This window comes from Pezoporus wallicus, unplaced genomic scaffold, assembly GCF_028554395.1.
Source record: "Pezoporus wallicus isolate ANWC-B61680 ecotype Strahan unplaced genomic scaffold, APGP_CSIRO_Pwel_v1 contig_4322, whole genome shotgun sequence".
NCBI lineage: Eukaryota > Metazoa > Chordata > Aves > Psittaciformes > Psittacidae > Pezoporus > Pezoporus wallicus.
Window position 1 is genome coordinate 1,046,515 of NW_026637224.1, and position 27,573 is coordinate 1,074,087.

General features: G+C 38.8%; 2 protein-coding genes across 6 annotated transcripts in view; one reads left to right on the forward strand and one right to left on the reverse strand.

The window, feature by feature from the left end:
• Positions 1–20,374, forward strand: part of RASA1 (RAS p21 protein activator 1) — a 54,137-nt gene extending 33,763 nt beyond the window's left edge. The window contains exons 11-25 of the mRNA XM_057404295.1: positions 1,248–1,404; positions 3,704–3,791; positions 6,403–6,480; positions 7,753–7,910; positions 8,189–8,265; positions 8,986–9,158; positions 9,370–9,529; positions 9,696–9,838; positions 10,542–10,657; positions 10,778–10,864; positions 13,476–13,543; positions 15,479–15,567; positions 17,160–17,237; positions 18,548–18,682; positions 19,496–20,374. Coding sequence (XP_057260278.1) covers positions 1,248–1,404; positions 3,704–3,791; positions 6,403–6,480; positions 7,753–7,910; positions 8,189–8,265; positions 8,986–9,158; positions 9,370–9,529; positions 9,696–9,838; positions 10,542–10,657; positions 10,778–10,864; positions 13,476–13,543; positions 15,479–15,567; positions 17,160–17,237; positions 18,548–18,682; positions 19,496–19,579 — 1,691 coding nt within the window. The 3' untranslated portion in view covers positions 19,580–20,374. The remainder of the gene's footprint in view (positions 1–1,247; positions 1,405–3,703; positions 3,792–6,402; positions 6,481–7,752; positions 7,911–8,188; positions 8,266–8,985; positions 9,159–9,369; positions 9,530–9,695; positions 9,839–10,541; positions 10,658–10,777; positions 10,865–13,475; positions 13,544–15,478; positions 15,568–17,159; positions 17,238–18,547; positions 18,683–19,495) is intronic.
• Positions 1–27,573, reverse strand: part of CCNH (cyclin H) — a 36,313-nt gene that overhangs the window by 1,137 nt on the left and 7,603 nt on the right. The window contains exons 7-10 of one of the 5 annotated variants that reach the window (XM_057404291.1): positions 27,104–27,215; positions 26,478–26,538; positions 24,092–24,139; positions 23,264–23,442 (exon numbers count right to left, since the gene is read on the reverse strand). In XM_057404291.1, the coding sequence (XP_057260274.1) occupies positions 24,110–24,139; positions 26,478–26,538; positions 27,104–27,215 (203 nt within the window). In that variant the 3' untranslated portion in view covers positions 23,264–23,442; positions 24,092–24,109. Of the gene's footprint in view, positions 1–23,263; positions 23,443–24,026; positions 24,140–25,811; positions 26,207–26,477; positions 26,539–27,103; positions 27,216–27,573 lie in introns of those variants that run through there. The other 4 variants (XM_057404289.1, XM_057404290.1, XM_057404292.1 and 1 more) reach the window with 4 other exon arrangements.

Here is a 27,573-nt window from a genome sequence, read left to right on the forward strand (position 1 = left end):
TCAATATAACCCCGAAGAACTGCCATTGAGCAAGCCTTTGATGTTCTTAGGAGGCTAATCCCTTACCAAGTGCTATATTTCTACCTTTATAAAAGTTAACATTAATGGAAGCACAAAAACTATCAGTAATAAGATTTCTGCAAATGACAGAGACCATAACTAGAAGGGTAAGTTGCAGATAGTAATCTGGATAGCGACCAAGAGTGAGAAAGAAGGTACGATTTTACATACAGAATTGTAGAAGTGTATGTATAAAGTAAATAAAGTAAAATAAAATATAGCCAAATATAAATGAGATATTCAAAAAACCAAACCACTCCAAACTGTAAACCCTCTGAACAGGACAAGGAGAGTATCTCTTCTATTGAGAAGGCTGATTCTGAGAGAAGGTGTAGAGGGATGTCAATAGAGTAAGGAATCAAATGAGAATTAATTGAAAACCTTTAGCTAGAAGTGATAATGAGATACTTCAAATGTGCAAACTGGATTGTAGAGTAGGTGTAGGTAGATGCACATAGAACTGCATACAGAACAAATTCAGTAAAATCACTCCGGCCTCTGGGAGACAGGGTAATAAGTGGGTGTCAGATTTGTCTTTTCATAACAGTGCCAGTACTCGTTTCTTGAGGCACAAGGTGGATTTATGATGACCAAAGTATAAAATTAAGGCTAAAAGCTTTTTCTAAACGGGACTGTGACTTAGCACGTTAGTTTCAGAAGGTACCTAATCCATTGCAGTTCAGAAACCATTTTCTCTGAAACTAGTGAAATCATACAAATTATATGTGGTTTGTCTGGGCAATGGTTCTGATTTAAGTTTGTATATAACGTATTCCCATTTCTGTTCTTCAGATGTGCTGTTTTAAGGTACTCTGATGCAGTCTGTTAAACACTGGTCAGAGTTTAGGAGTAACTTTTGTCAGGAGTCTGTATCTTAATTAAAGTTGTAACTGTGTAGATGCAGTAAATCACTGTTCATAGTAGCTCATATGCACTTGCTTAATCCTGTTGAAATCAGTGAAAATGTTTAGAGAACCTTTTGCAACTCTACCTGCATTTGTGAAGAGGGTCAAGTTTTAGCCATGTGTTGCATAAAATTGTGTATGTATAATGATACTATAACTTAAGTGTGATTACCTGTACATTGTTCTTCTGTTAACAGTTTGACAAAAGCTTTACTGCCCTCTTTTGTTTATAAAATACACATTTTCTTCTAAACAATATCGTAACTTGTTTGTCTCCTACAGGTAAAGGAAAGAGATGGAAAAACTTGTACTTTATATTAGAGGGAAATGATGCTCAGCTTATTTATTTTGAAAGTGAAAAACGAGCCACAAAACCCAAAGGACTAATAGACCTTAGCGTGTGTTCTGTCTATGGAGTGCATGACAGTTTGTTTGGCAGGTAGGACACTTTTAATTCTCCTGTGTGCAGCGGGAAAGTTGGCTGATAGTTTGAAGTATGTGCAAGACATGGGCAGTGTGTTGCTTGCAGGCCAGTAGCTCTGGCTAGCATTGTGGCTCTTGGTTCACACCAACAGTCTGTAGTTCATGTGGGTTGCCAGAACATATGTAGGCAGATGTAGCTGAAGAACAGTAACTTTTTTAGCCTGGCAACTCGATTGCTAGTCACTATATGTAAACACAACTACATACAGTTATAAATTTTAGAATTTAGTTTTAAAGTTTTATTGTGAAATAAAATGTGATGATGATTTGAGCTTTTTGCATTGTCATTTTTGAATATTGAGCACATTAATTGTTCCATGTTTCATTTTACAGGCATTAGAGGTCAGGAACTGAGTTTTAGTCCTTTTGAACCAGGATTTGACAAGATAAAGAGTTTTGTCAATTTAGAAAAAGCTACATTCTTTTGATAGGTATTTGAAAGCTAACTTGGTTGGATGGAGTTTGTAAAGGCTTTTCTATTTAAGAACAAGTACTTTTGTTAGATTAGACCAGCTCAATAGTAAACTAGTTCTTGTAAGTCAACATCCTTAGAAGTTGTTTTTGCACAATTACTATATTCTGAGGTAATTTTCACATCAAGGCTTATTGACTGTAATATTTTTATATTCAAAATATGCCAACTGCAAGGGATGTGATTATCAGCAAAGAAGTTGAGAATCAAAAGTCTTTTGCGTATCATTTTTAATTAGAGTATACATATGTACTCACTGGTAATTACAAAAAAACCTCTACCATCCTGTATTAAATTGTCTTACTGAAAAAATAAGTATACTTACTCCTACAAGTATTAGATGTTAAGTCTGGTTATCTCACAGATATCAACATTTATTTTTAAATGGTACATAATCAAATTCTAGTTATTTTTGTGAGCAAACTTCAAGGCAAATGCTTCAAATCAGTGGCATTTCTTACGCTGCAAAGACTGGTGCTTTTGTTTGATCTTGTCTGGTGTTTTTTAATCTTTTCTAATCATTTTGAAAAAATCTGTTGAACTAATGGAATGAGGAGCATCGATAAAGAGTACCAGAACAGTAAGGAAAAAAAATACTATTTTCCTTGTGTAAGGTAACAATTATGCACGAGGCCTGGTGTATATTGTATACAAGGAACGCTGACTCTAAACAGCTTTTAAGAAACACTGTGCTGTGGGTTAAAGTATAGTTGAATGGTAAGTGACACTAAATATGGGTCAGAGGACGTGCATGGATACAGTAGCTTAGGAAACTGTTAGTGAGGAAATGTAGCTGAGACAAAGTTCCCCTTGCATTTTAAGTAGCTGGTAGAAACTGCCTTTGGTCTTTTCTCCAAAGTACAGTGGAGTCTGCAGCTCTGAACGGTTCTTTGGTGGCAGTAATTTAAGTAGATCTGCTGTCTGACATGGCTGTGTCAGCATTTTGCCAGGCAGTGAAATGGATGGGGCAACAGAAGACTGAAACTCCCTTGCAGGTGAAGTAGGATCCTCCATGTAACACTGCTTTGGGGAGAACTAAATTTCCTTGAGAGCAGTGTGAAAGATGATGAGCGAAGTGCACACTTTAAATACCTCATAGTTTAACAAAGCAAAATATCTTATTAACTTTTTGGCAAATGGCTGGAGGTACGCAAAATGGCAAAGGCGCTAATGTAGCATTTGAGGTTGTAGAGGTTTATCACGTACATTTGGTGATTGGTATGTTATCGTGAGAGCTGACACACATTCAGGTAGAGATTCAGGTAGAGGATTCCTTATGTTAATGTATTTCCTGAACTCCTGAAAGAACACATCCTTAATTTATGATTAATTGGTTGGGAACTAAGGCTGAGCATCTGCTTTTAAAGCCTCTAGGAATAGTCCTTGTCAGCAAGTCTTTTCCATTACCAGACAGCTGTTTTTTGCCTTAACTGAAAGTCAGCACATGTCTATTCAGTACAGACCATTCTGAAAGTTTCTTAATATTCTGAAACAAACTAGCTGCACTGAAATTCTTAAAATGGCATAATACATTCAAACCAAAATGCAGTTTCAAAGGACCCAAGATTTATTTTTAGCTGGAGTTCTTCCTCTTTACATGTGCGGTGATGCTGCATGTATATAAACAGAGATTAATGCGATGTTCAGTGCTTCTTACAGCCAAGCATCAGAAATATGTTAGTTCTTTGTAAACTTTGTTATCGCATAGAGCAACAAGTCAAGGTGTCAGTTAATATTACGAAGATTAATAAAACTTACATTTTTTGTTTTGTTTATTTTTAAGGCCAAACTGTTTTCAGATAGTAGTTCAGCACTTTAGTGAAGAGCATTACATCTTTTACTTTGCAGGCGAAACTCCAGAACAAGCACAGGTGAGAGCTTTTGTTGGTAAATATAATTTAAGAAGTAGCTTTTCTTTTGTCTTCTGGTGTTTAATGATATTGTACTTTGAAAACAGGAAGCAAGTGTGTAACAAATACTGATTATGTCTATGTTAGCAGGTCTTATAATGGAGTAGTAGTGGATCTGTAAGGGCAAGGATCGGTGTTGAGAATCCAGCACTTAGATTACATGCACTTGTGGGTGTTACTTTGGAGAAGTTCCAGTTGGGTCTCATGGACTAAACTGCCATTATTTTCCATTAAATGTTTCCGGAGAACACATTTTTTTTTACATAGTTCATATAGAATAATTTACTTTCTGGGATTTTTGCATGTTATAAGATGAAGCATGGTAAGTTGGAGTTTTTCTTCAAAGTGCATATTCTTGATATGCACCAAAATGCTAATGCACTTATGTTGCACCCAGTGACCAAAGAATGTTGATCAGCTGCCTTTTCTAGTTATTTGCTCTGTCCAAAAATTGGTGGTTGTTCATAGTCCTGGGCCCTGATGATGCACAAAAAGTAAAGTTTTCTGGTTTAATTCAGTGACTAACTCTACCAGTTATGTTTGCTTACTCAGGATTGTAGCATAGAAGCCTAATTCTCTGAAATTCACTCACCAGCAGGAGAGCATACCTCAGATGAGACAATATCCTTATTTATCAAGTGTACACCTCTGAAAGCCCACAGCTCTGAAATACACCTGTTGCATCAGAAGTTAAGCTTTGCATTTGATTTTATTAGAATGGATTTAAAGCTGTTTAGAGCACTCATAATAGCTTGCTATCCACCAGAGCATAGAGGTTATATAAATTTAGTTTTCTTCTTGTGCTTTACATGAAAGGGAAGTACAAATTTTCCTGTTAAATGAATACAGATTTATGAAACTTGCTGAGATGACATCAGAATGATGTGGGCATTTGTTGCACAACTCTTAATGTACTGTCTTTAAGAAGCAGGATGCTGTATAGAAATTGAGTGTACATCAATTACCACACACATCTCTGTACATTCATTTTTTTGTCACATCTGCAATGTCTTTGGTGTTCTAGAAATCCAAAGAATTAAGACTGCGTAGAAGATGGACTGTCCTGTCTTGTTCCGTGACCATTTAGCATAATCTGCTTTTGGTTTTGATCTGCTTAACAGGCTGTTCACTGCATTTATACAGAATACTGTTGTTTGGGGTTTTTTTTTATGTTTTTTATAATCTGGCTTTGATCCAGAAAAGTTTATAGATATTTCTCTTTTGAGAAAGTTCATCTTTCTTTACGCTGCGACATTTCATAGAACAGTTTTATTTGTGTATTAAGGCTCTTACAGTGCAGTAAATAAATATCAGGGCAGCGCCATTCTGAGAACTGCATCTTTATGGTTTGTCTGAAGTAAAAGGGAATGTAAAATGCAGCTTTACATGTGAGTGTCACTGTGCTTACAATGTAGCACATTGTTCATTCTCACTGCTGTAAGCTCTGGCATTAAAGGGGAAAGGTTTTCCTGCTATGAGTGAATAGAGAGGCATACTGTGAATCCAGGAAATATTTATGTTAGAGTATTTAGGAGGCGTTTGTTTCTTCAATTGCTACTCCTGAGAATAAGGAAACAAGTTGGAAGCTTTTCCTTCTGTGGAAAGATTTGGAAGCTGAAACCTGACTCACAAGGTCTGCCTAGCTGAAAATAGCTGTAGTACATCTTCCTGTGTCTTTAAAATGTGATGGGTAAAATTGAAAAAGCATTGTGGGTTTTTTAATAACATTGTTAATTTTTACCTTGAGAATACATGGTGGATCTCTGAGGCACAGACAGAAGGCTATTTGGTCAATGCCTAAATTATGTGCTTTGCAAGAGCTATACAAAATTCAGGAGACAAAAAATAGAGACCGAGGCTATAACATAGAATCGTATCTTCCACCTTCCAAAGGCCCCTTGCAAAGCTCCTCTGTTAGCAACTTTCTCATGCTGCAGTGACTTTTTCATTGGTGGCCTGGCGAGTTAGCAGTTATTTGTTTAAAAAAACACACACACAAAGGTTCGGCAGTCACTTTGGTGTAAGTCAACCTGTTTACTTCCTTGATCCAAATGGAATCCATTCATCCACTCTGCTGTACACATTTGTGAGCAGACAAAGTGGGGAATGTTGGATACGTGCTCTGTGTTTGTTAGCACTGTTTTAGTTTGTTTGAAGTATGTACAGTATTATTAGCCTTATAGAAGTACTGTAGAGAATAATCAGAACAGTTTGCCTTGCTAACCGTAATTTTCTCAGGAGCAGATAAGTTTTGCTTCATTTTTTTATACCATTTGTAATTTTGTGTAATGTTACTAGGGTGGAAAATTGGTAAAGGTCACACTGTATATTTTATTAGTAATGCTGGATGAAAGAGAAAATGGTTCAGACTTGCAAATCCCTTATTAGGTTTTGCTAATTAAAGATAAGAACTTTGCTTAAATATCTACAATTCCAAAATTTGGAATTACAGAAAACTTAAGTTCAGCCAAGCTAAAGGGATCATTTAAGGTATTCTTTTTAGGTATGTCTCTTCCATTGAAAGAAGCTGTATCTGACTTTGTTTACACAGTTCTGTATCCTTCTCTCTTAGGACTGGATGAAAGCTCTGCAGATGTTTTGCAGTTTAAGAAAAACCAGTCCAGGAACATCAAATAAACGTCTTCGTCAGGTGAAGCTGATATGGGGCTGGCCATCCATGTGAAGGAGTGTTGTGTCTCCTTGTTGCAAAATTATACTAACAGATCTCGAAATTTTCCTTTCAGCAGTAGTAAATCCTGCATGTACTTAGTTTCTTTTTTGGACTTATGCAATGCCCTTGTGAAACCAAACAGAATGACTTATACTTTGTTATAGTCAGTACATACGTACAGCTGAGAATGGTGTTAGCCAGTCTGATGTGCTTTGCTAGGTATTATTTTCTAACTAAATTGGAACAAAAGTGTAAAGAAGTCAGCATTTGTATCACCTAAACTTTTAAAATATTTTCTTATTTTAAAATATTAAAAATTATTTCCACTTATGGAAAACTTAAAAAAATTGACAAAATTATGTGACATGTAACTAATACTATTAATTTTCAGTAACAAATACATGGTGAACTGTGCTTATGGCTTAATTTTTCTTGTATTCTTGAAAATGCTCTGTTTGCCAGAAGTTCCTCAGAGGTAGAGGACAGTCAGTCATAAACAGTGAAATCTATGATGACAGGAGAATAACAGGAAAATAACTCAAGAATTCCTGATATTTTTGAATGTTAGGAGCATTGAATGTAGTTGTTTTAACAGACACCAGAAAAAGGAATAGGATATTTTTCAGAACACACAACTATTCTGTAGTTTGTATTAGGGATGTTATTAGGTCAATTCACAGATAAAGTGGAAGGTGAAATTGGGGAGTTCAAGCTGCAAAAGCAAAGCAGAAAGAATTAAAATCTGAAATAATCCTTTAATTCAAAAAGTGAAGAAAGTGGTCAGCTACGTAAAAGAATAGAATATAATGTATTTCACAAGGTAATTCTATGTAATCTATTAGCAAAGCAGCAAATATGCCATTGTGTTTGGAATCATCCTTGGCTTTTATTCAAAGTACCTGTCTTTGATTTCAGTAAAGTTTTCTGTGCAAAGAAGATGTAAGTCCTAATGCCTCAAAGATAATTTTAAAAAAAAAAAAAAAAGGAAAACAAGATGCTTAAAAACATGGGGATGGAGATTTATCTTTACTAATTATTTGAGTTACTCTTATTTTGGTACTGGTGTCTCTTAATTGTTGTTCCACTACTTACGTTACTTGCTGCTCTTAGTACCAAATTTTAGTTTATATTCAGTATTCATATATTAATGTTACTCCTCTGCATAGAGTATATAGAATCATTCATTCATGTGTTTCATATTTCTGGTTTAGCCACAAAAGGAGATTTTGTGTATTTCCCTTTTTTTTTTAGGTCAGCAGTCTTATTCTGCATGTAGAAGAAGCTCATACGCTCCCAGTAAAGCATTTTACTAATCCATACTGTAACATCTACCTGAACAGTGTCCAAGTAGCGAAAACACACATTAGGGAAGGGCAGAACCCTGTGTGGTCAGAAGAATTTGTGTTTGAGTAAGTTTTAATCTTCTTTAATTACTGAATTTCACTACTTAGTTGCATGTATTCAAGATTTTTAACAGTGTGTACTGGTTTTACATACGCTTTTAAAAAATACTGTGTGTTTGTACAGCAGCAGCGTTTCAGCCAAATTCTGCATGGGCAGAATTTTCTGTAGGCACCTAAATATTTTGTTAATACAAGTGTCTTTGGCAGGATTGAAATGAGTCTAGAGTAAACTTAAATGCCAGCCAAGTATAATATTAATTGAGGCTTTCTGCCTTTTCTCCTAGTGATCTTTCAGCTGATATTAATAGATTTGAGATAAGTCTTAGTAACAAAACAAAGAAAAGTAAAGATCCGGATATATGTAAGTATTTTTTTTTTTTTTTAATAAAAGATGAATATGTATTGCAGCAGTGGATACTTTGTGTGGTTTTCATTATTCTGGTCAAACACTGTCACACTGTCACAAACACTGTCATTTTCATGCTCACCATACCGCTGCGTTTGTATGTTTTGTCTGTCTGGTACTGGCATTCTATTAATGATTTTTGCAATGAGAACCTGGCATGGTTTTTAGTAATAAACTCAGGTTTACAATCTTGAGTTGTCTTTCATCATTACAATAAATACAGTAAGGAGTAACAAAGTGGTCAAGGAGCAGACCTGATGGTGGTATCAGCCTGAGGCTGGAAAGAGGACAGAGAATTATGAACACATTATCTGGTTTTAGTTTCTCACTGCTACCTGGATTTGCAGGGTAGCACTTTTTCAGTCACTGCTTGGGTGTTACAAAGAAAACTCTGTCAGTACCCATGTGGCATTTTTGAATGTATATGTATACAGTATTTACAGAATGCTTTGCATTTCTGCAGTTTACAGGAGGCTGTTAAATGACTGGAGAATCTGTCAAATGACTGAAGAGAGAATCTGTCAATATATTGATGGCAAAAAATTTTGGTTACTCTTATTAACAGTCTTTTGCTGAAACAAGATGAAATGTGCTGAAAATAAACTGGTTCTTTATTCAATAGTAGGACTGTTTTGTTTGAGATAACATACTTGAACAATGTTTTCTTCTCTTAAGTGTTCATGCGTTGCCAGTTAAGCCGATTACAAAAAGGACATGCAACAGATGAGTGGTTTCAACTCAGTTCCCATGTACCATTAAAGGGTATTGAGCCAGGATCTTTGCGTGTTCGAGCACGATACTCTATGGAGAAGATCATGCCAGAAGAGGAGTACAATGAGTTTAAAGAGGTATGGAGTTGTTCAGCTTCCCTTGTTTTATCTGTCAAAGCTCAGTTTGTTGGTTATTTGAGAAACCTATCAATGAGACTGGTTGACATCACTAAATGATATTTATAGTGACATCTGTACATCACTTACAGATGTATGGTACTAGTCCTTCCAAAGCTGTTATATGGTAGGAGAAGCTTCCAAATATTTTGAAATTCTGTTTTTCTTTCAGCTTATACTCCAGAAAGAACTTCATGTAGTCTATGCCTTATCACACGTTTGTGGACAGGATAGAACACTGTTGGCTGGCATTTTATTGAAGATTTTTCTTCATGAAAAGCTTGAGTCCTTGTTGTTACGGACGCTGAATGACAGGGAGATAAGCATGGAAGGTACTGCACTAAATTACACTGCTGTTTAGTGAAACTCTGGGAAGGTGGGGAGGGAAGGGCTCCAGCACCCACCTTTTTCTTCTTCCTCCTTTAGTTACAACATATATCAAAGGGTAAACATAGCTCATTTTTCGTCTGCTTTTCACTTTGCCATCTTTTTATCCAGATGAAGCTACTACCTTGTTTCGTGCCACCACTTTAGCAAGTACACTTATGGAGCAGTACATGAAAGCCACAGCAACAAGTTTTGTTCACCATGCACTAAAAGACTCTATATTAAAGATAATGGAGAGCAAGCAGTCCTGTGAGGTGATACCCTGAGCTAAGTTTTAAAACTTTTTGGTTTGTTGACACACTTATCTACTGGTTATGTTTGGTGTTTGCATTAAATTTTAGCTTCAGAGACATTTGTTATTGTTTCAGAACTGAAATTTATTTACATGAGAAATACAGGAAATGAGTTCATTAAGAGATATATTTTTTCCTAGATATTGGCTTTAAACAATATTCACAGTAAAACTTCTTAAGTTTTTTTAATTAAAATTACTTTTAATTACTTATTTATCTTTAGCAATTTTAGGCAGTTCTGTAGCAGTTACCGAATGTCCTGACCTAAGTAATTTCTAGTAAACTAAAGATATCATAGAAGTCCATGTCTGAACTTTAGTTTTAATTTTAAGCTTCCTGATATTAAATAATTGATGTTGGGTCTGAAGATGTTTTTAAAATAACCCTGCTAATTTCTGTGTTTCATTTGAACTTACTTGTGGAAATGATGGGCGGTCATGTCGATTGATAAGCAGTGAATATATGAGCTGTTAAAAACCTAGTGTATTACAACTTAAAACAATTGCCTGACTAGACATTGAAAGAGATTTGTGAGTTCTGTAAGAGACTTGTACAGCAACAGAATAATTAACTTACTTGGAAGTACCATTCAGTGTGTATATTGAAAACCTATATATGTAGTTCTAGTTAGAGAAACATCATCTTTTTCCCTTCTTTGTTATAGTTAAATCCATCAAAGTTAGAAAAAAATGAAGATGTAAACACTAATTTGGCACATCTACTCAGTATACTTTCAGAGTTGGTGGAGAAAATATTCATGGCTGCAGAGATACTGCCTCCGTAAGTATTTGAAAACTCCTGTTGGTGTGAATTATGCTGCATCCTAAAATGATGTCTTACTGGTTCTCCTTCTGCTTCTGTGAGTTTAATGGAATGAGTAAGTAGCTTTTATTTTTGCAGGACATTGAGGTATATTTATGGGTGCCTACAGAAGTCTGTTCAAAACAAGTGGCCAGCTAATACCACCATGAGAACCAGAGTTGTTAGGTAAGTTACTTGTCACTTTACACTGAAAATAATATTTTCAAGTCTTGTTAAAGACATACTGCAGCATGCTCATCTATGTTTCTTTCCAGTGACAAAACTGCACCTTACTTACTTAGGTTACAGCAGTCTTTAAGATACTTACGGTGCTGAGGCATGATATCCCAATTAAGGATTATGAACTTGCTAGATTCTTAATTATGTACTTAAAGCCTTGCCACAATAAGACGATGTAGAATAGAGGTCAGTGTAGCTCTACTTAATGATTTCAATTTTTAATTTACATGTGTTTTCTCAAGTTTTACAAATTAATCTGATTTCCTTCTTCATGCTGGGAAAGAAAAACTTCTCTCAAAGCAGTAGTTGACCTTTTTGATACCAGCAGAGAGCAGTGATCTCTGAAGATCACATTCCTGCCGTATGCCATCTGGGAGGACTGTGCCCATCCCAGGGACTCCTATGTAGTATGTGTTAATTGTTGGAGAAATCTGGCATGTTTTAAGATCCATGCACTTTAAAATGCAGACCCAACACAGTAAGGAGTCAGATACATTCTCTCAAAGACAATTGGACTGTTAGATTTCACCAAGGTACTGTTAGCATTGGTATATGTAGTTTTCTGCATCAGAGAAGGCTCCCGGTCACTGATGGTGAGCTGCTGGTTCTGATCACTCTGAATCAACAATCTGCTCGTTTCCAAAAACATTAATTTTATGCTGTCATGGTTTAGTTTCATTTATCTGCTCCTGCCAATTATGCTGAAACATTCCAGAGCTTCCCCAGAAATGTTGCAGGAGGTTACTGAATCTGACTCCTCTGAACTCATACCAGCCAGAAAAACACCAGGTGCAGATCCATAAGCCAATGTAATACAGAAGTTCTTCCTCTAACACTGTCCATTGCCAGTGCAGGTCAGACAAAAACCTTTGACAAAGATGTGGTCTTGACACTCTTCCTAAATGCTGCCAGGTTTTTTAAAGGTGTCAGAGCCACATCTTTCATGGGTTGTGGTGTCTGGCAGTCATATGATTTGCCGTGGTTAATTTCCCATGGAGGAAGTCTTTCAGAGAACTTGTCTTTGGCTTGCATTTATCATTTTGACACGAGAAGCCCTATCTCATCTAGGATACGATGCAGGGGCATTATGAAGGCTCCTGTTGCTGTGAGAGCCCCTCTCTGAGAGGCTGTATGGCTCAGCCATGAGTACTGTCTCTGTATGTTCCTCCCCAGCTCCAGAGAGAACCATGTGGCTTTCCCTAGTGGACATGACTCTCATGCAGGGTTTTCCAGAGGTCTCCCCTGGATGCTGTAAATATGAGATCCCTTGCTCTTGTGATGATAGTCTTCACAGGTGCTTACTAGTGATTTCTGTCTGGTAATAAACCCTCTTACAGATATTGACTTAATTTAGGCAGGTTGACCAGGGTAAGAAGCATCAGATCTTCTGTATCAGCAGGTTCTATACTAGGTTCATACCTCACTCGCATTCAAGTTTGGGCACTTTAAAAGAGAAATTGCTGTGTATGCCTTGACTTCAAAATTAATTACTTCCTCATAGCTTTAAATTTGCGCCATAGAAGATACTATAGCTTTACATATGGCCAAAAACTGCTGTCTTGGGAACTCATAGCCCATAATTCATGGTTCTTGAAGGAAGAAGTACCTAAACAGTATATATTGGATGTCTTGTACACATGGAAGGTAAGTTAACCTTACTACTATGTGTGTCATTTTCAAGTAATATATACATTACCCATCACCGTGTACTTGTCAGCAGGCAAGGTCCCCTTCCTCCTTTTGTAAGTGATCTGACTTTGGTATTGCTGTAGTGAGAACCAGTCTACTGGCAGTGTCCAAGCACTCCAACCAAATTACAGATGATTTAAATTGCTTTAGTTGGTCCACATGTTGCTTCAGTGTATAGCAATTAGCCAGAATTGAAGTTAACCAGAGATGGATGTTTCTTATTTCTGCTATTAACAGAAAGTTACCTTTTTCTCATGCAACTGGAGGCTGTTGTGGGTTTCTGTTAATGAGTTGCTAGTTCTGCCATCAAGACAGAGTGCTTTTTTCCTAGCTTTCTAGATGGCAGCAATTACTTAATGGAAGAAAGTACCAGATCCCTTGCTACTTCTCTACTGCAGCATACTGTCATCAGCATATGGATCAATTTAAGCTGACTTAAGGCTGTGTTGCTGCCAAACAAAAGGTTCCCTTTGCCCACTGGCTCCTACACTCCTCACTGCATTGGCCTGGGGAGCGGTTGCTGTGGGATGGATGCCTTGTGGTAGCAAACGATGGAAAACCTTTGGGACCTCCTCCTTTTGAAGCTGGTGTGGTCTGATATTGGCTTTACAGTTAGGATCTTCCCATATGGTTTCAACAGTTTACCTTAACTGAGAAATCAATATGCCTATTTGTTCAGCTGTAACCATAGTTGAAGTCATAGCATTATAATTTAATTTTCATTTTAATGTATTCACAGAGCACAGGCTGGTTGGTTGGTGTCTGTCTCAAATAGATTATGTGCTAATTTGATTTCTGAAAGAATACACAATTTTTACATTAATTCTCTAATTTTGCTGAACAAAATAAAATTTTCTTCTCATTTCAGTGGCTTTGTTTTTCTTCGCCTGATTTGTCCTGCTATCCTGAACCCAAGGATGTTTAATATCATCTCAGGTGACTATATGCTTCAGATTTTAATTCATACTTTATATAGTAGGCATGAAACACTTGGCTTTCCCGCCATGAAGCTTTAAGGGCAAAAGCATGGATTATCCCGTGGCCCTTGCCTTAAGCACCTGGAAATGTCTGTGGGCATTTCTAACTTATTCTGTGAGAGGAAACAAAGAAAAGCAATTAACTACTGAAAACTCTGTTACTAGAGGTAAAATATTTGGATGTCTGAGTTGCCTAAAGTTTGCCTGTGTTACACTTCATCTTTGTTTCTGTTTTATTCCTTGTCAAAGATAACCCCAAGGTAGAGGGCATTTAGTTTGCATAAGCCATTACTCTTCCTCCTTCTCTCCCTAGCTGAGTTTTGATTTCTACCAGTAAAATGGAAATAAGAGGAAATCAGAAATGTGACAGAAGCCTTTTTTGCTTTATTCATAGACAGTTTTTAAGATGATGTAGCATGTTTTCTATCATCTCTCTTTAATCTATACTAAATTATAGTATATAATTTCTATACAGAGAAGGGCTGTATGGAACAGAGTTCCTTTCTACCACCCAGTAATCATTTCCATACATGCTTTGGAGGAAGCACTGAGAGATATGGCCTGACACAGTGCTCCTTTCTTTAGTATTTTAGTTCCTCAGGTAATTCTCAAGTACCTCCTAACTTGAGTTGCACCATGTCTACAGGTGTAAAAAGTTGCTTCTAAATTTAAGTAATCCCTTTTAAACCTGTCTGTTAAAGTCCTGCTGATATACATCCAGTTAATATTCAAGACTACTGCTAAGGTGAACATACAGACTCCATGCATGGCTTTTTAGGGCTGTTCAAGAAAAGGAAGAAAGCTTCCAACATACCTTCTTCTATAATAAGAAAAAAAGGTATTCTGAAGGCTGGGTGTATAGGCTCAGCCCAGTATCACCTCGACAGCTGTGATCGAAAATAATCTTTGTTTCAAAAGTTAAACCTTTTATTTCAAGCATCTTTTGAGGTTTCTTAAAGTCATTCACTTCCTTAGATCACTTCTTCTAATCTGAAGTTCCAGATTCCAAGGCTAGCAATGCTTTTGAGCATTGCTGCTTCCAAGGCTTGTATTGTACCAAGCACTAGATGGATGAATAACTGACATAAGCTGCATTGCTGCAGCTATGCCAGAAAAATTAGAATTTATTTTTTAATGGATTTTGGAGAGGGAAGGGAAGAAAAAACAACAAAAGATTTAGGTAGACAATGAAGAATTATAATATTTATAGCTCATATAATAACAACACCCATTTTGGAGCACTTCAAACCTGGCCTTTGACACAGCCACTTAACTGAAGGAAAAAATAATAGTGTCAGACACCACTTGGTAATGTCACTTCTTGGGAAAGGAAATTCTAACTGACTTAAAGAGAAGTGTTAAAGGTGATGTTCAGTACAGCAAGGACTATAATCTCATGAAAATACAACCCATGATTGCATGTCATGTATGTATTGGTTTCCTGATGCAGTAACTTACAGTATAATTTGTGTAACTTGTCAGAGCCCACTTGTGTGGAAAATACACAAATAAGGGAAAAGGTAAACTTGCTTTTCAATCCTAATTCTAAAGGCAAATTAATTTTTTTTTAAGAACAAATTAATCCTCCTTCCAACAGAACTGTTTCATCTTTGTGAAAATGGTTCTTATTTCACCTCTTACCAACACCACTTTATGTATACTTGTTCTGTATGCAACTATTACAGATCAGCTGTTCATCTTAATGTATTTTTGTGCACATTACTAAAGCAGCATAAGTTGTATTTCACCAAGTTGACGTCTTCACATGCAGTTCTGTTGTAATACTAAAAATATTCCATGAAAAGGTGTGAATTGGGAAGAGCTTTACTCTCACGTGCCTGCTGTCAGTTTTAAATACAATGGCCAGTAACTTTCTGCTCTGTATTTCTGCCAGATTCTCCTTCCCCCACTGCTGCAAGAACGCTGACGCTGGTCGCCAAGTCTGTGCAGAATTTAGCAAATCTGGTTGAATTTGGATCAAAGGTGACTTACTATTTTACGCACATACCGCAGCAGAGAACTTTTCCCAGTACATTTCAATGTTCCTGTGTAACACATGCAAAAATCTGTTGCTGTTTTCTCCTGCAAAGCCTGATACATGGTCTGTTTGTCCTCATCAGCAAGGAGGCCTCATTACTGCAGTTTTGTTTGTCTTCTTCATTTAGAGCTAAGGAGGTGTTGATCTGAACCAGTGCAGTAGCATCAAGTCTGGTCAGATTGGGAAGAGGAGTCATAATCATTTGAGAAGAGGTCATCTATAAACTCATGTTAATGCCTTTGTAGATTCCACCAAGATTTTGAATCTCTGGTAGGAACACCAGTCATGGTCTGTTAAAATAACTGATGAATGAATGACCGTAACAGTAGATATTACGGGATGTGATGCAACCATATGTTGATGCCATGAGAATACAGACAGACTCAGCAGGTACTTGTTCCAAAGACAACCCTGGGAGTCTGCGGAACATTATTTTTTCCATGTGCAACAGAAAAGCTAGTGGTCATACTTGAGTATTTCCTGTGTTAGAGGGGATCAGAGGGAGAGGAAGGGCAGTCAGCCATCCCACCACAAGCATCCATTATAGTAAAACAGGCACGTTTTCTTTTGGAATACCCATATATCAAAAAGACATTACAAGAACTGCTAGAGCATAGAGAATCAGGAGGATAAATACTCTGCCTTAAATAAATGATGGGATAATTTTTTGCGTTTTGATTATTTGACAGCAAAGGGGAGTCAACTTCCAGTAATACTGGCGTGTTTCCACACCTTGAAATGCATTCCACACCCTTGCTCTGTCTCTATATAGTAATTAACTTTCAGATTGGGACTAATCAGGCCTAAATTCCCAGCTTGGTATAGGTGATCCAGTCCTGAAACAAGTGAAGAGCTGAATTTTCTTCCTCCCTCACTTTCATCCTGCACTTAATTCTTCCTTATATTGGTGTGTTCTGTTGTACAGCACTTCAAAGCGCCTCTTTTGCTTGCACTCACTTTCACTTTTCTATTGCTAGAAATAATTAATGTTGTAAATCAAGTATATATATTGCACAAAGAAGACACAGCTTTCAGTAAAGGTTCTGTAATAACACTGACAGCAACAGCTGGTCTGTCTTTGTTACCACACCAAAACATGGCTGAAAAATAAATCTGCTGATTTACGTATAATAAAAGTGACTTCGGGCAGGTGTTATAAAGTTATTTCTTTAACACGCATAACTTAGAATGTAAGCATTAATGGAAGAACAAGGATCATACCTTTGAAAGTAGAGCTTTCACCGCAGCTAGGTACCAAGAGACATTCGCCTCAGTGCAAATTCACGTCAGTAGACATGTACAAGAAAGTATTTAAGTTGGAGATCTGATTATTCTAAGAAAATACTGAATTCTGTAGTCTTTTGAGTGGCTGCACACCTGCATTTGAAATTCACTTGAAAAGGTAAAATCGCTTCAGATTACACACATTCTGTGCAGTGTTATTTGTCTGACTGCACTGTTTACAGCACGTGTGACAATTACCTTGGCATCGATTGGGTGCATTTTTTTTCTAATAAATACTTCCAAAATTTACTAGGAGCCATATATGGAAGGAGTGAATCCATTCATCAAGAGCAACAAACATCGCATGATCATGTTCTTGGATGAACTGGGGGTAAGTGGTTAAAAAGATCTTCAGTGGAAGTTACACAGCAGCACTGCAAATCAACATTCTTTCCACCTCTAATCAACTAGCTCAGAAATGCATCGGCACCCCCACAGTTTTGAGTGCTTGTAACTGAATACACTTTTCTTATGCAAATACTAATCTTTTAAAATAGGTTTTAAACCAGAAATTCTGCTAAACAGCTTTTCCTATGGTTTTGACCAGAGATGGAAATTATTATTCTTCTTTAAAAAATACAGGTTGAATTTCAGTTGTGCGTTACCAGATGTGTCACTGCATCCATTGTAGATACTGTAGTTTGAAAGTGAACTGCAGTTACAGACTTCTTTTAAACTGCTGCTGTTTTGTAAATGACAGCTGTAGCAGGAGTTAGGTCTTCATTTTATACATGTCTGGTTTTAAACCAAAAACTCGTTTTGAAAACAAAGATAACAAAAATGAGTAGATCTTACTGAATACATCCCTTAAAAGTCACCTGCAAGACATCTTTGATATATATTTTACATATGTACATATTTTGATAAGATATAAAACAGATACAAAAAAATCAGTAAAAATGAGTGTGGCATTTAGGTAGGTTGCCATATGTTACCTTTTTCTGGTTAAATTGCAACTTCGGCATACTACGATAGGTCAGTTTCCTTTAAATTACAGGGTTTGCATAAGGGCTCTGAAAATAGTTGATTTTCAGAAAAACGTGTGAAAACACATATTGGATTAATCTGCTGGTTTAATTACAACATTACTGGTTTATGACCAATTTACTGCGTTGCAGATTTTTCTGGGTTTTTTTGTTGCTGTTGTTCTCTTAATTTAGACTGGGGGAAAAAGCAGCTAATGGATGGAGAAGTGGAGACCTCATAGCAGCCTTCCAGTATCTGAAGGGGGCATACAAGGATGCTGGAGAGAGAATCTTCATCAGGGACTGTAGAGATAGGACAAGGGGTAATGCGTTTAAACCCATTCCTCATATCAGATTAGATATGAGGAAGAAGTTCTTTACTGTAAGGGTGTACTGTATGATTCTATGATCCCCTCTCATTTAGGGGAAGGTTGTGAGTTGTCGTATGTGGTCATCTCAGTGATGGTGTCGCACTACCAGATCTTCTAGTAAGAGCCCTTCCAGCAGGAGTAGAAATTGTAGTATACATCGTTCATAGTAGAACGATGGAGATATAGCTGGAGGGATTAACATCACAGTAGGTGTTGTGGTGCGCAACAACATTGGCAGCGGAGCTGTGGAGCTGTAACATACCCATGTGCACCCTAAACCCGTTCTTTGCCTTTTTCTGTTGAAGAACGTTCCTGAGCTTCCAGACACTACCGAGCACTCGAGGACTGACCTGTCTCGCGACCTGGCGGCCTTGCACGAGATCTGTGTGGCACACTCAGATGAGCTCCGGACACTCAGTAATGAGAGAGGTGTGATGCAGGTAAACAGCAGTGGCTAACGAATAAGTCTCTTTGGATACTGACAGCGTGTCTGGAGCTAAACCATAGTATCAGTTTGACTTGGGAAGTGTTTTTAAGCTTCTGCCATTCACTAGGAGGTTGTTAGTTGTGAAGGTAGATACTTAGTCCAGTTTTGTTTCTTTGTGCAACAAAACCAAAGAGGGTTTGGTTTTAATTTCCAGAGAAGTTTAGTTTCTAGAGGAAGCCTAAACCCAGAAAACTACTGTCTCCTGATGGGCTCTCTGGATCATTTGTTTTCAGATCTTTTTTTTTCCCACTTGAGAAGTAAACTCACTTTGGCTAGCTTTCTGTTGATGCCTTGTTTCTGTTTCCTACCTTGCCAGTACACTTGTGAACAAACCTGGCAAGCGCTTCTTACAAGTGTTAGCAGGACACTTTCTTAGCCACAAAGCAGCAAATAGGTCTGTGAATGGAAAGACAGGAGTTTGCAACACTGGTTTTTTGAAGGTAATGTCATACTATCAAATTATCTGTTTCCTTTTTTTAATTGTTTTTGCTTGTCCAGAGAAGCTGTGGCTGCCCCGTCCCTGGCAGTGTTCAGGGCCAGGTCGGATGGGGCTTGGAGCAACCTGGTCTAGTGGGAGGTGTCCCTGACTGTGGCAGGGGGTTGGAACTGGATAAGCTTTAAGGTCCCTTCCAACCCAAACCAGTCTATCGTATTTTAAACTTCCTAGCACCAGGTCTGATAGGCTAATGCTGAAGATGCTTCTCAAGCACATGACTCTTGTCTCCAGTAGCTAACATACGGTTTTACTGACTCTTTCCACATGTAGCACGTGCTGAAGAAGCTTTTGGCTATTACTGAACTGCTTCAACAAAAACAGAATCAGTATTGTGTGTCTAACAACATCAGGTAGCAGCCCTCTACCTGAATTCTGCATGGATCCAGCATGCCCAACATGGCTACTCACACCAGTATCACTTTCTTCTGCTCTTGCCAAAAACAGCACACCCTGTCACATTCCCAGTGATGTGTGAACTATGCAAAAAGAAAAACAAAGATTCTGTTGGTGAATGACAGTACCAGCAGCTTTTTTTTAAGCTATCTGTGCAGGACATTTGCACTTTTTGGGGGTATTTTTGTTATTTTTTCCATTTGGAAACAGTTTTCACAACCTCTGAGCCTTGGTGTACAGTTCACTTTCTGCGCAGAAAATGCTGTGACTGTGTCTTGAACTCTGAAAATCACTTTCAGCACCTCCGATTGCCAAAGTTTTGTCTTGTTGGAAGAGGATCGTCAACTGACATGAAGTGTGTTGCTTTGACAGCCACGTATAACTGGATAACATTTCTTACTGTAATTTCCGATTGGTTACAATAATTGCGACCTTTGACTGTTTCAAACCACTTTAACTTGTATTTACAAGAATTTGATGTTATCATAGAAACAATCTTTACTGTACACTTTTTGTACCATGCTGTTTCTCTGGCTGGAATCATGTCGAAAGAGAATATGCGAATGGGACTCGTCAGCTTTATTTTTCTGATGTGCCACTGATTCAGTCTGAATAGTTCTTCCATCAGGAACTGTGTATCCAGATAAATCACAATGCTTTTGTAAAATGTTTACAACAGTAAATAATTTGAATTCAGTAAATTTATTGATCGTTGTAACAGATATGCATGCATTCATTAAACCATTTTATAAAATATGTACTGGTCAGTCTTCTGTGTGCTGTAAGTGTAGCATCAATATTATTTTTATAAGTGAAAAGACAAGTTTTTAAAAATAAATCAAGCTACAGATCAACTCTTGATGGAAACTGGCTCTAACTTTGGATGCTGTGGAAATTTTTTACCGTATCTTCACACAATGCACTTTTAAGTGCTCACAAGGTGTCTCTTCTTTAGCGTGAATTCTCCAACAGTGTTACCTTGTCCATGTGCCTTAATGTGTGCATTCCTTTCACAGAGCAAGAGAGACAATGTTAGATCTGTGTCATGGATGGAGTCATGCACTTAACTTGTATGAGAGTGATATAAAGGAGTGAGTTCAAGTTCAGTGGTAAATGTGACAGTGGTTTAACTCCGGTGGCAAGGTGCACTTGAGTATTTACCAAATTACAGGACAGGGAACTGTCAGGGAGATCCTCCTGTTGAGTCATGAGGTGCAGAAGGACCCCCCCTGCATTCCAGGCTCTTCCTTGGAGAGGAGTGAAGGTGTGGCTCCACCCAGACTTAGTCCCACAGTTGGTCAGTGGACTATGTTTAAAGGATATATGCACATTCAATCCTTCCTATCCTTTAGCTGAGGTTTTATAGTTTCAATGTGCTTATTTGCTTGCTGAGCATCTGATGTGGCAAGGAACCTCTCTACCTTCAGCAATGACCCCAAAAGGTGTCCCTACTCAACGGGAGATCCTGGCATGCTTAACAGGCCCTGGGCAGTCTACTAGGTTATGAAATTTATGTTATAGAGTCTGTTATGGGCTCCATAACAAATGCAGTGAGATAACTGACTCACAGTAACGTTTTCATACCAGACATACTCCAGCTGGTGCATGCTCAACTCGCTCCCGAGCCAGCAGTACAGCCCTGAGCTGTGGTGGTGTTTCCCGTCTCTGGCTGGGTGCAGCCATCATGACCAATGCTGTGGCTGTTGCTTAAGCAGAAGAAAGGAGCAAGCTGCCACAAATTGTTTGTTAAAACTGTAAAACAGGGAGTTGATTCTGGGGGTATTTCAGCATCAACATTTGTAACTTCTCTCGGCAGTGATACAGTCAGGAATAAAAGGATGCTGAGATTGATGGACAAGGCAATAGTGTAACAGGAACACAGTTACATCTTTAGAACCACCACACTATCTCGTCTATAAGAACTGCTTTTTCCATTCATAACTCATGCAGGCTTTCTCTTTGGGTCTCTGCTGCAAGGTCACTGCACATCCTCAGCCTGCAGAGGGCCCTTGTGGGGCTGCCCAGGTTCCTGCAGTACTGTAGCTGTGGATTCCTGATCATCACACTTGGCAGAGAGGTAATGCAAGATCTTGGTGCTACTGAATTGTTTAACAGATCCCATAAAGCAGCTGTTTAACCTATGGCTGTCAAGCCTGTAATAAACTGTACCTCAGAGGAAAAGGTAATTAACAACCTTGTTCTCCCTCTGTACACCTCCCAGTTTGCAGTTTATTCTGTGTAATGAAGTAGTGCATGCTCTGCTTCCAGCCCATTCAGAACCTCAGCACATGACTTCAGCTGTGCTCAGTCGCACTTTCTGTCCTGGATTACATGAGTGTTGTGCGAATGATGCCAGGTGTGGAGTGAAGCTGTGATAGCTGCGTTCCTTCCCTCACCAGTCAGCCAATGGCCCAGGTACAGAAGGATGTGTAAAGCAGAGTGGCTAAATGCAGCTGGTGAGGTGCAGGCAGTGAAAAAATACAAACTGTAAGAATAGATTTTTCTGGCTATATGCCCATTACATACGGACTGACAAGAATGAAACCGAGAAATTCCTGATGCTACACATAGGTGTGTGTTTTATGGAACTGTATCATGTTCTAAAACGGGGTACTGAAGGAAATAGGCTTTGCTCTAGATGTGGAAGACATCAAACTGCTTAGGAGGACTTCAGAAATACTGTTATCCTGAGGTAAGTTAAGCCACAGCAATCCCACCTTAGATCACAACAGTAAAGTCAGAGGTGTGATTATGACTTCCCATACTGTAAAGTATGTTGCTGCAGCCTTTCAGTGCAGAGGTGCCAAGTGTTACAGCCACAGCTGTCTTTGTTCAGGTGTTCCAACAAGCTTGGGAAGAGGGGAGCACACCCTGCTCTAAAGCACAGATGGGCCTGTTGCCCCAGCTTGTGTTTATTCACCTCAATAAAGGCCCAGTCAAAATCAGCTACTGCCACTCTGTGGTCACACCTCAAAACTGGTCCTGAACCAAAATTCCTCCGAAGTGTCAGATCTCTTAAAGCAAAACAGCTCTCAGAGCAAAAAGGTCAAAGGATGCGATGTTGCCCCTCTGCTCTCGTGAGATGCCACGTGGAGTATTTTGTGCAGTTCTGGTGTCCTCAACATAAGGACATGGAGCTGTTGGAACAAGTCCAGAAGAGGGCCACAAGGATGATCAGGGGTTGAAGCAGCTCCTGTAGAAAGACAGGCTGATAAAAGCTGGGGCTGTTCAGCCTGGAGAAGAGAAGGCTGCATGGAGACCTCATAGCAGCTTCCAGTATCTGAAGGGGGCCTATAACAATGCTGGGGAGTAGCACTTCACCAGCAACTGTAACAACAGGACAAAAGGTGATGGGTTCAAACGTAACCAGGGAAAATTCTGGTTAGATAGAAGTTTTTTACTTCAGGGTGCTGAGGCCCTGGCACAGGCTTCCCAGAGAAGCTGTGGCTGCCCCATCCCTGGCAGTGTTCAAGGCCAGGTCGGATGGGGCTTGGAGCAACCTGGTCTAGTGGAAGGTGTCCCTGCCTGTGGCAGGGGGTTGGAACTGGATGAGCTTTAAGGTCCCTTCCAACCCAAACCAGGCTGGTTCTATGATTCTTACTGATGTGTGACCTTAAACAGATGAAGGTTTAATGGAATTAATCATTTTAGTGAATTAAAATGCTTTATTGCAGTTCAAAAACAACAGAATAAATACCTCATAACACAGAGTAAGGAACCTGTGGCAGACAGGTTCACAAGACACTTCGGTTTCTGTTGTGGTCAGATTCCATCTTTCTTCAAGGTTACACTGAGTCCACAAAATCATCATCAGTCCACTCTTCCTAATGGAAGGAAAAACACCACCACCTTGAGCAATGTGTGAATTTAATGTGTTTTATAATACAGTGCACCAGGCAGCATGTAAATGTAGGTGCACAGCATATGCTGCCACAGAAAACTCTACTAGAATTCAAACACAATTCAAGCAGCACAGGTGATTTCACAACTCTGAACTGTGCCTGCCATCAGTAACAGACTCGAACAGCAATGTCTGAAGCATAGCGCTTCTCTGCATGACTTGGCAGACCTGCCAAGCTCTGTCAGGATGTTCTTGTCAGGATGCTGGACCCTACTTGTCTTGCAGGCTCCATTCTATTGCCACCTGAGTAGCAGCTGCCAGGCCTGGTTAACTTACAGGGCTAGCTCAAACTGGAAATGAGGAGGCTACAAAGAAGTCACCTGATGAAACACATGTTTGTGAAGATCCCCTTCAGATTCTCACAACATGCCTCGGCTAAGGTCATGGCCAAGAACTGCTGAATGACACTAAAGGTATTTCCTTTCCTGAGACTCCCCACAATCTGAATTCCTGCTCAGACTTTCTGCCACTGCTAAATGTGAGTGCAGTTAAAGGCATTGCTCCAGGTAGTCTGGCATGAGACTCCAATTAAGTTTTGATTCATGGGTTAATTTAAAATTTTTCCTGCATGCCTCTCCCAAGCAGTTCTATCAAGCATGCTCCAGAGCCTTCTGTAGGGACTAAAACAGAAATAACAGCCAAGTAAATATATCACAGAGAAGATTATATATATATACACACACACACATAGATACATATATATACACATACATGTATATATGTATTTTAGCTATTAACAGCTAATTCCAGAACACAGGACTGAAAGCCTCCTGGAACTAGTGCCTATTTCTTGCTTTCTGCTATGCACTTAATGTCCAGGATTTAATGCCTAATAGAAGTATTCCATAAACAGAAAAAGGACTAAAATATTTCCACTAGTGGTGATGAAACCCTTTAAACTTTAAGCTAGTTATCACAGACTGGTCTGGGTTAGAAAGGACCTTAAAGCTCATCCAGTTCCAACCCCTGCCACGGGCAGGGACACCTCCCACTAGACCAGGTTGCTCCAAGCCCCGTCCAGCCTGGCCTTGAACACTGCCAGGGATGGGGCAGACACAGCTTCTCTGGGCAACCCATGCCAGGGCCCCAGCACCCTCACAAAGCTAAATCCATGCCTACTCTTCAAGTCATAGGGACAGAATCACTTTAGCAGCTGCATATTTCAGCACCTGTATGAAGTTTAGCTCATGCTTCTTCATGAACCACAACAACGTAGAGATTTCCCCAAGAGCTCGTATTTCAGCTTTTTCCTAGTGTCTCATGGGTTTTATGGCTTCACCACTTTCATGGCATCTGAGTCAGCCATGCTTAATCACTATCTGTATGTTTCTTCTATCATTTCATATCATACCATATCATTCCCATACCAGTAACAGCCTTGACATTGGTATCAACTTCAGCTGTAAACAATTAAATCAAGAAACAAAATCTTACAAGTAGATTAGAACTGATTGTGCACTTGCATACCACAGCCTAATTATTTAAAGAAATGCATATATCATTACCATCAGCTAACTATAGCATTAGCGAAGTCTCAAGGCTTAAGCAGTACGCAGGCACTACAAGCTTCCAAAAAGTTAAGCACACTTGCTCCTTTACATCCTGGCCAGCTCAGATCTGCTCTTGTATTTCACAGTTACTCAGAAATGAAATTATACAAGTTCAAACCCTTCACAATTCAAATACACCAATATTTAAAAATCCTAAGTTTCAGGATCTGTTAACACTGTTCAAGTGCTTATCCTGAAATGCTGTAGGTGAATTTATCAAACGGGTTTATTTCTTTAAAAAAAGGATTCTGTATATATGTTTATTAGAAAAACAACACAACAATATCAAAACACACCAACAAACAAAAATACAAAATGCCTCAAGCCATAGCAGCATAACTAGAATAAAAGCACCTTTAAATTAAACCAGGGCAGGGAAGGAGTAAGTCTCCAGAGCTCAGCAGAATCTGTTCTCTCAGTCATTTTGTGAGAAAGTGGAAACTTACAGAAGTGAAAACACACATCCTGTATTTTATGTTGACAGCCCTCTTCAGCTGTTAGCAAATTTTTCTGAATGCCATACTTAAGGTGGCTTAAATCATCTAGATGGACAACATCTTCAGTATCAAGAGAAGTCCAGTTAAAAATAGTTCTTCACAAAGCTCCACCAGAACGCACTGTCTACAGCTTCCAGGCAGTGCCATAAATAAAAGCTCTGAAAAGCATTCAGGTTAGTTCTGAAGGATTACCTTAATTCTGCTTTCATCTGTTGAGCAGCTCTCCTTAGTCCATCTCCACCTTATTTCTACTTGTTCTTATAACCCAGAGTACTAGCTACCCAGCTATAATTTATGCAAGCATTGCTAGCAAACTGGCTGATGTAGAAATGCAGTCCAGCAGCTGACTTCTGCATTGTGCAAGCCACCAAATAATGCACTGAAAACGGTTTTAGAAACACTGGCCAGCAAGAAAAAAAAATCAACACATAAAAACTTCCTTCAAAAAGCCTACTTTGACTTTATTCCAGCATATACTCACTTATTTCACTCATAATTCTAAGTGAGTTTCCACCTGTAAATCTGGAATTTCCCCACAGGTATTCAGTTCCTGGCTTTTCAAAAACTCCCTTCATCACAGCACTCCAAACCTCAGTCTCACAGCTATTCCCCCTCACTGGCATCATGGGAGTCTCCCTTGCTGAAGTACAAATCTTGATGCTGGTCTGTGGTTTGTTAAAATAATTTCAATATTCAGGGAACAGCAGGAAGTATGGCCTGCATGTTCCTTCCTCTCCCCACAAAAGATGGGGGTATTTAAGAACCCTCCTAAGTACAGGATATATGTATTCTGCCTGAAAAACACATAAAAGTGTATTAATGGGTACAGAAGTTTGTCTCAGTAGCTGTGTTGCTTTTGTCATGGCAGTTAAGAGTGGATAAAAAAGTACTTGTAAAATAGGTTTACTGACCTCATCCATTTTAGGTTTCTTTGCAACATATTCATCATCTTCATAACCTTTCCTCTTCTTCCTAACCCCCAAGCAGAAAAAAAAATTTATAAGTCACTCTCCTTATTTGGCCACAAAATTACGATTATGGACCTATCTGTAACATAAAAAACCTCCAGTGCTTAAACTAGCAGCTTGCTAGAGGTCCACAGTGGGCAGCAAAGTGAAAAGGGCAGAAAAGAAAATCACGAAGTCCTATGCTTAAGAAAACATTAACCCTTTACACAATTCTTATTTTAATCATATGATTTTAAAGCCCTTGATTCTATGTATAACATCAAGTGGGCAGACCTTAGAAGCCACCAGGGTTTCAAATGCTCTGTTACAAAATAATCAGTATTGGAGCTTGCAAATTAGTTTGTGCAAATCAGTGCAAAAGAAGATATTTATGTATTACTGGAAGCATTGCTTTTGAATCTCGGTTCTCAGATTCCAGCAGACACTCTCGCACAATAAGCATGCGAACAGACATCCTGGTGTATGTATTCAGATGTTTTCACTCTCCATCACTCACACAGAGAAAACTAATGTTTCCATAGCAATAAAAAGGGCAGAAGTTTAACATCAAAGAGTAAATATTTACTTACGAGTTTGTATTAAGTAAAAGATCCAAGCTGTGACACTTCTCCAGTTTCTGTTTTAGAGCAACAACCTCTTCAGACTTTGGCAGCTCATATTTCCTTATAAGATTGTTCATGCCTACAATGGCGACAACACAGCCCTAAGCACATTAAATAATTTCTGCTCTACCTTGTTGTACAGGGTTTGAATGGAAAGCTTTTGGCAGTGGGCGACTACAGAAGTGCCTTCTGTGTGAAGTTATTCAAAGCTTCCCATGTCTGATGGAGCCAATGTAGCCAGCTACAAGACACGCCATGACTGAGCACATCAAGAACAGTGGCAGCATCACTGGGAGAACACACACGGGGGAAAAAAACCTGCACAACTGCAGCCTGAAAAGAGCCATGAGAATATGTGACAGCAGCAGCCCTGCAGACCCCCAGGTCAGTACAGAAGCAGGTGGAGGAAGTGCTCCAGGTGCCAGAGCAGAGGTTCC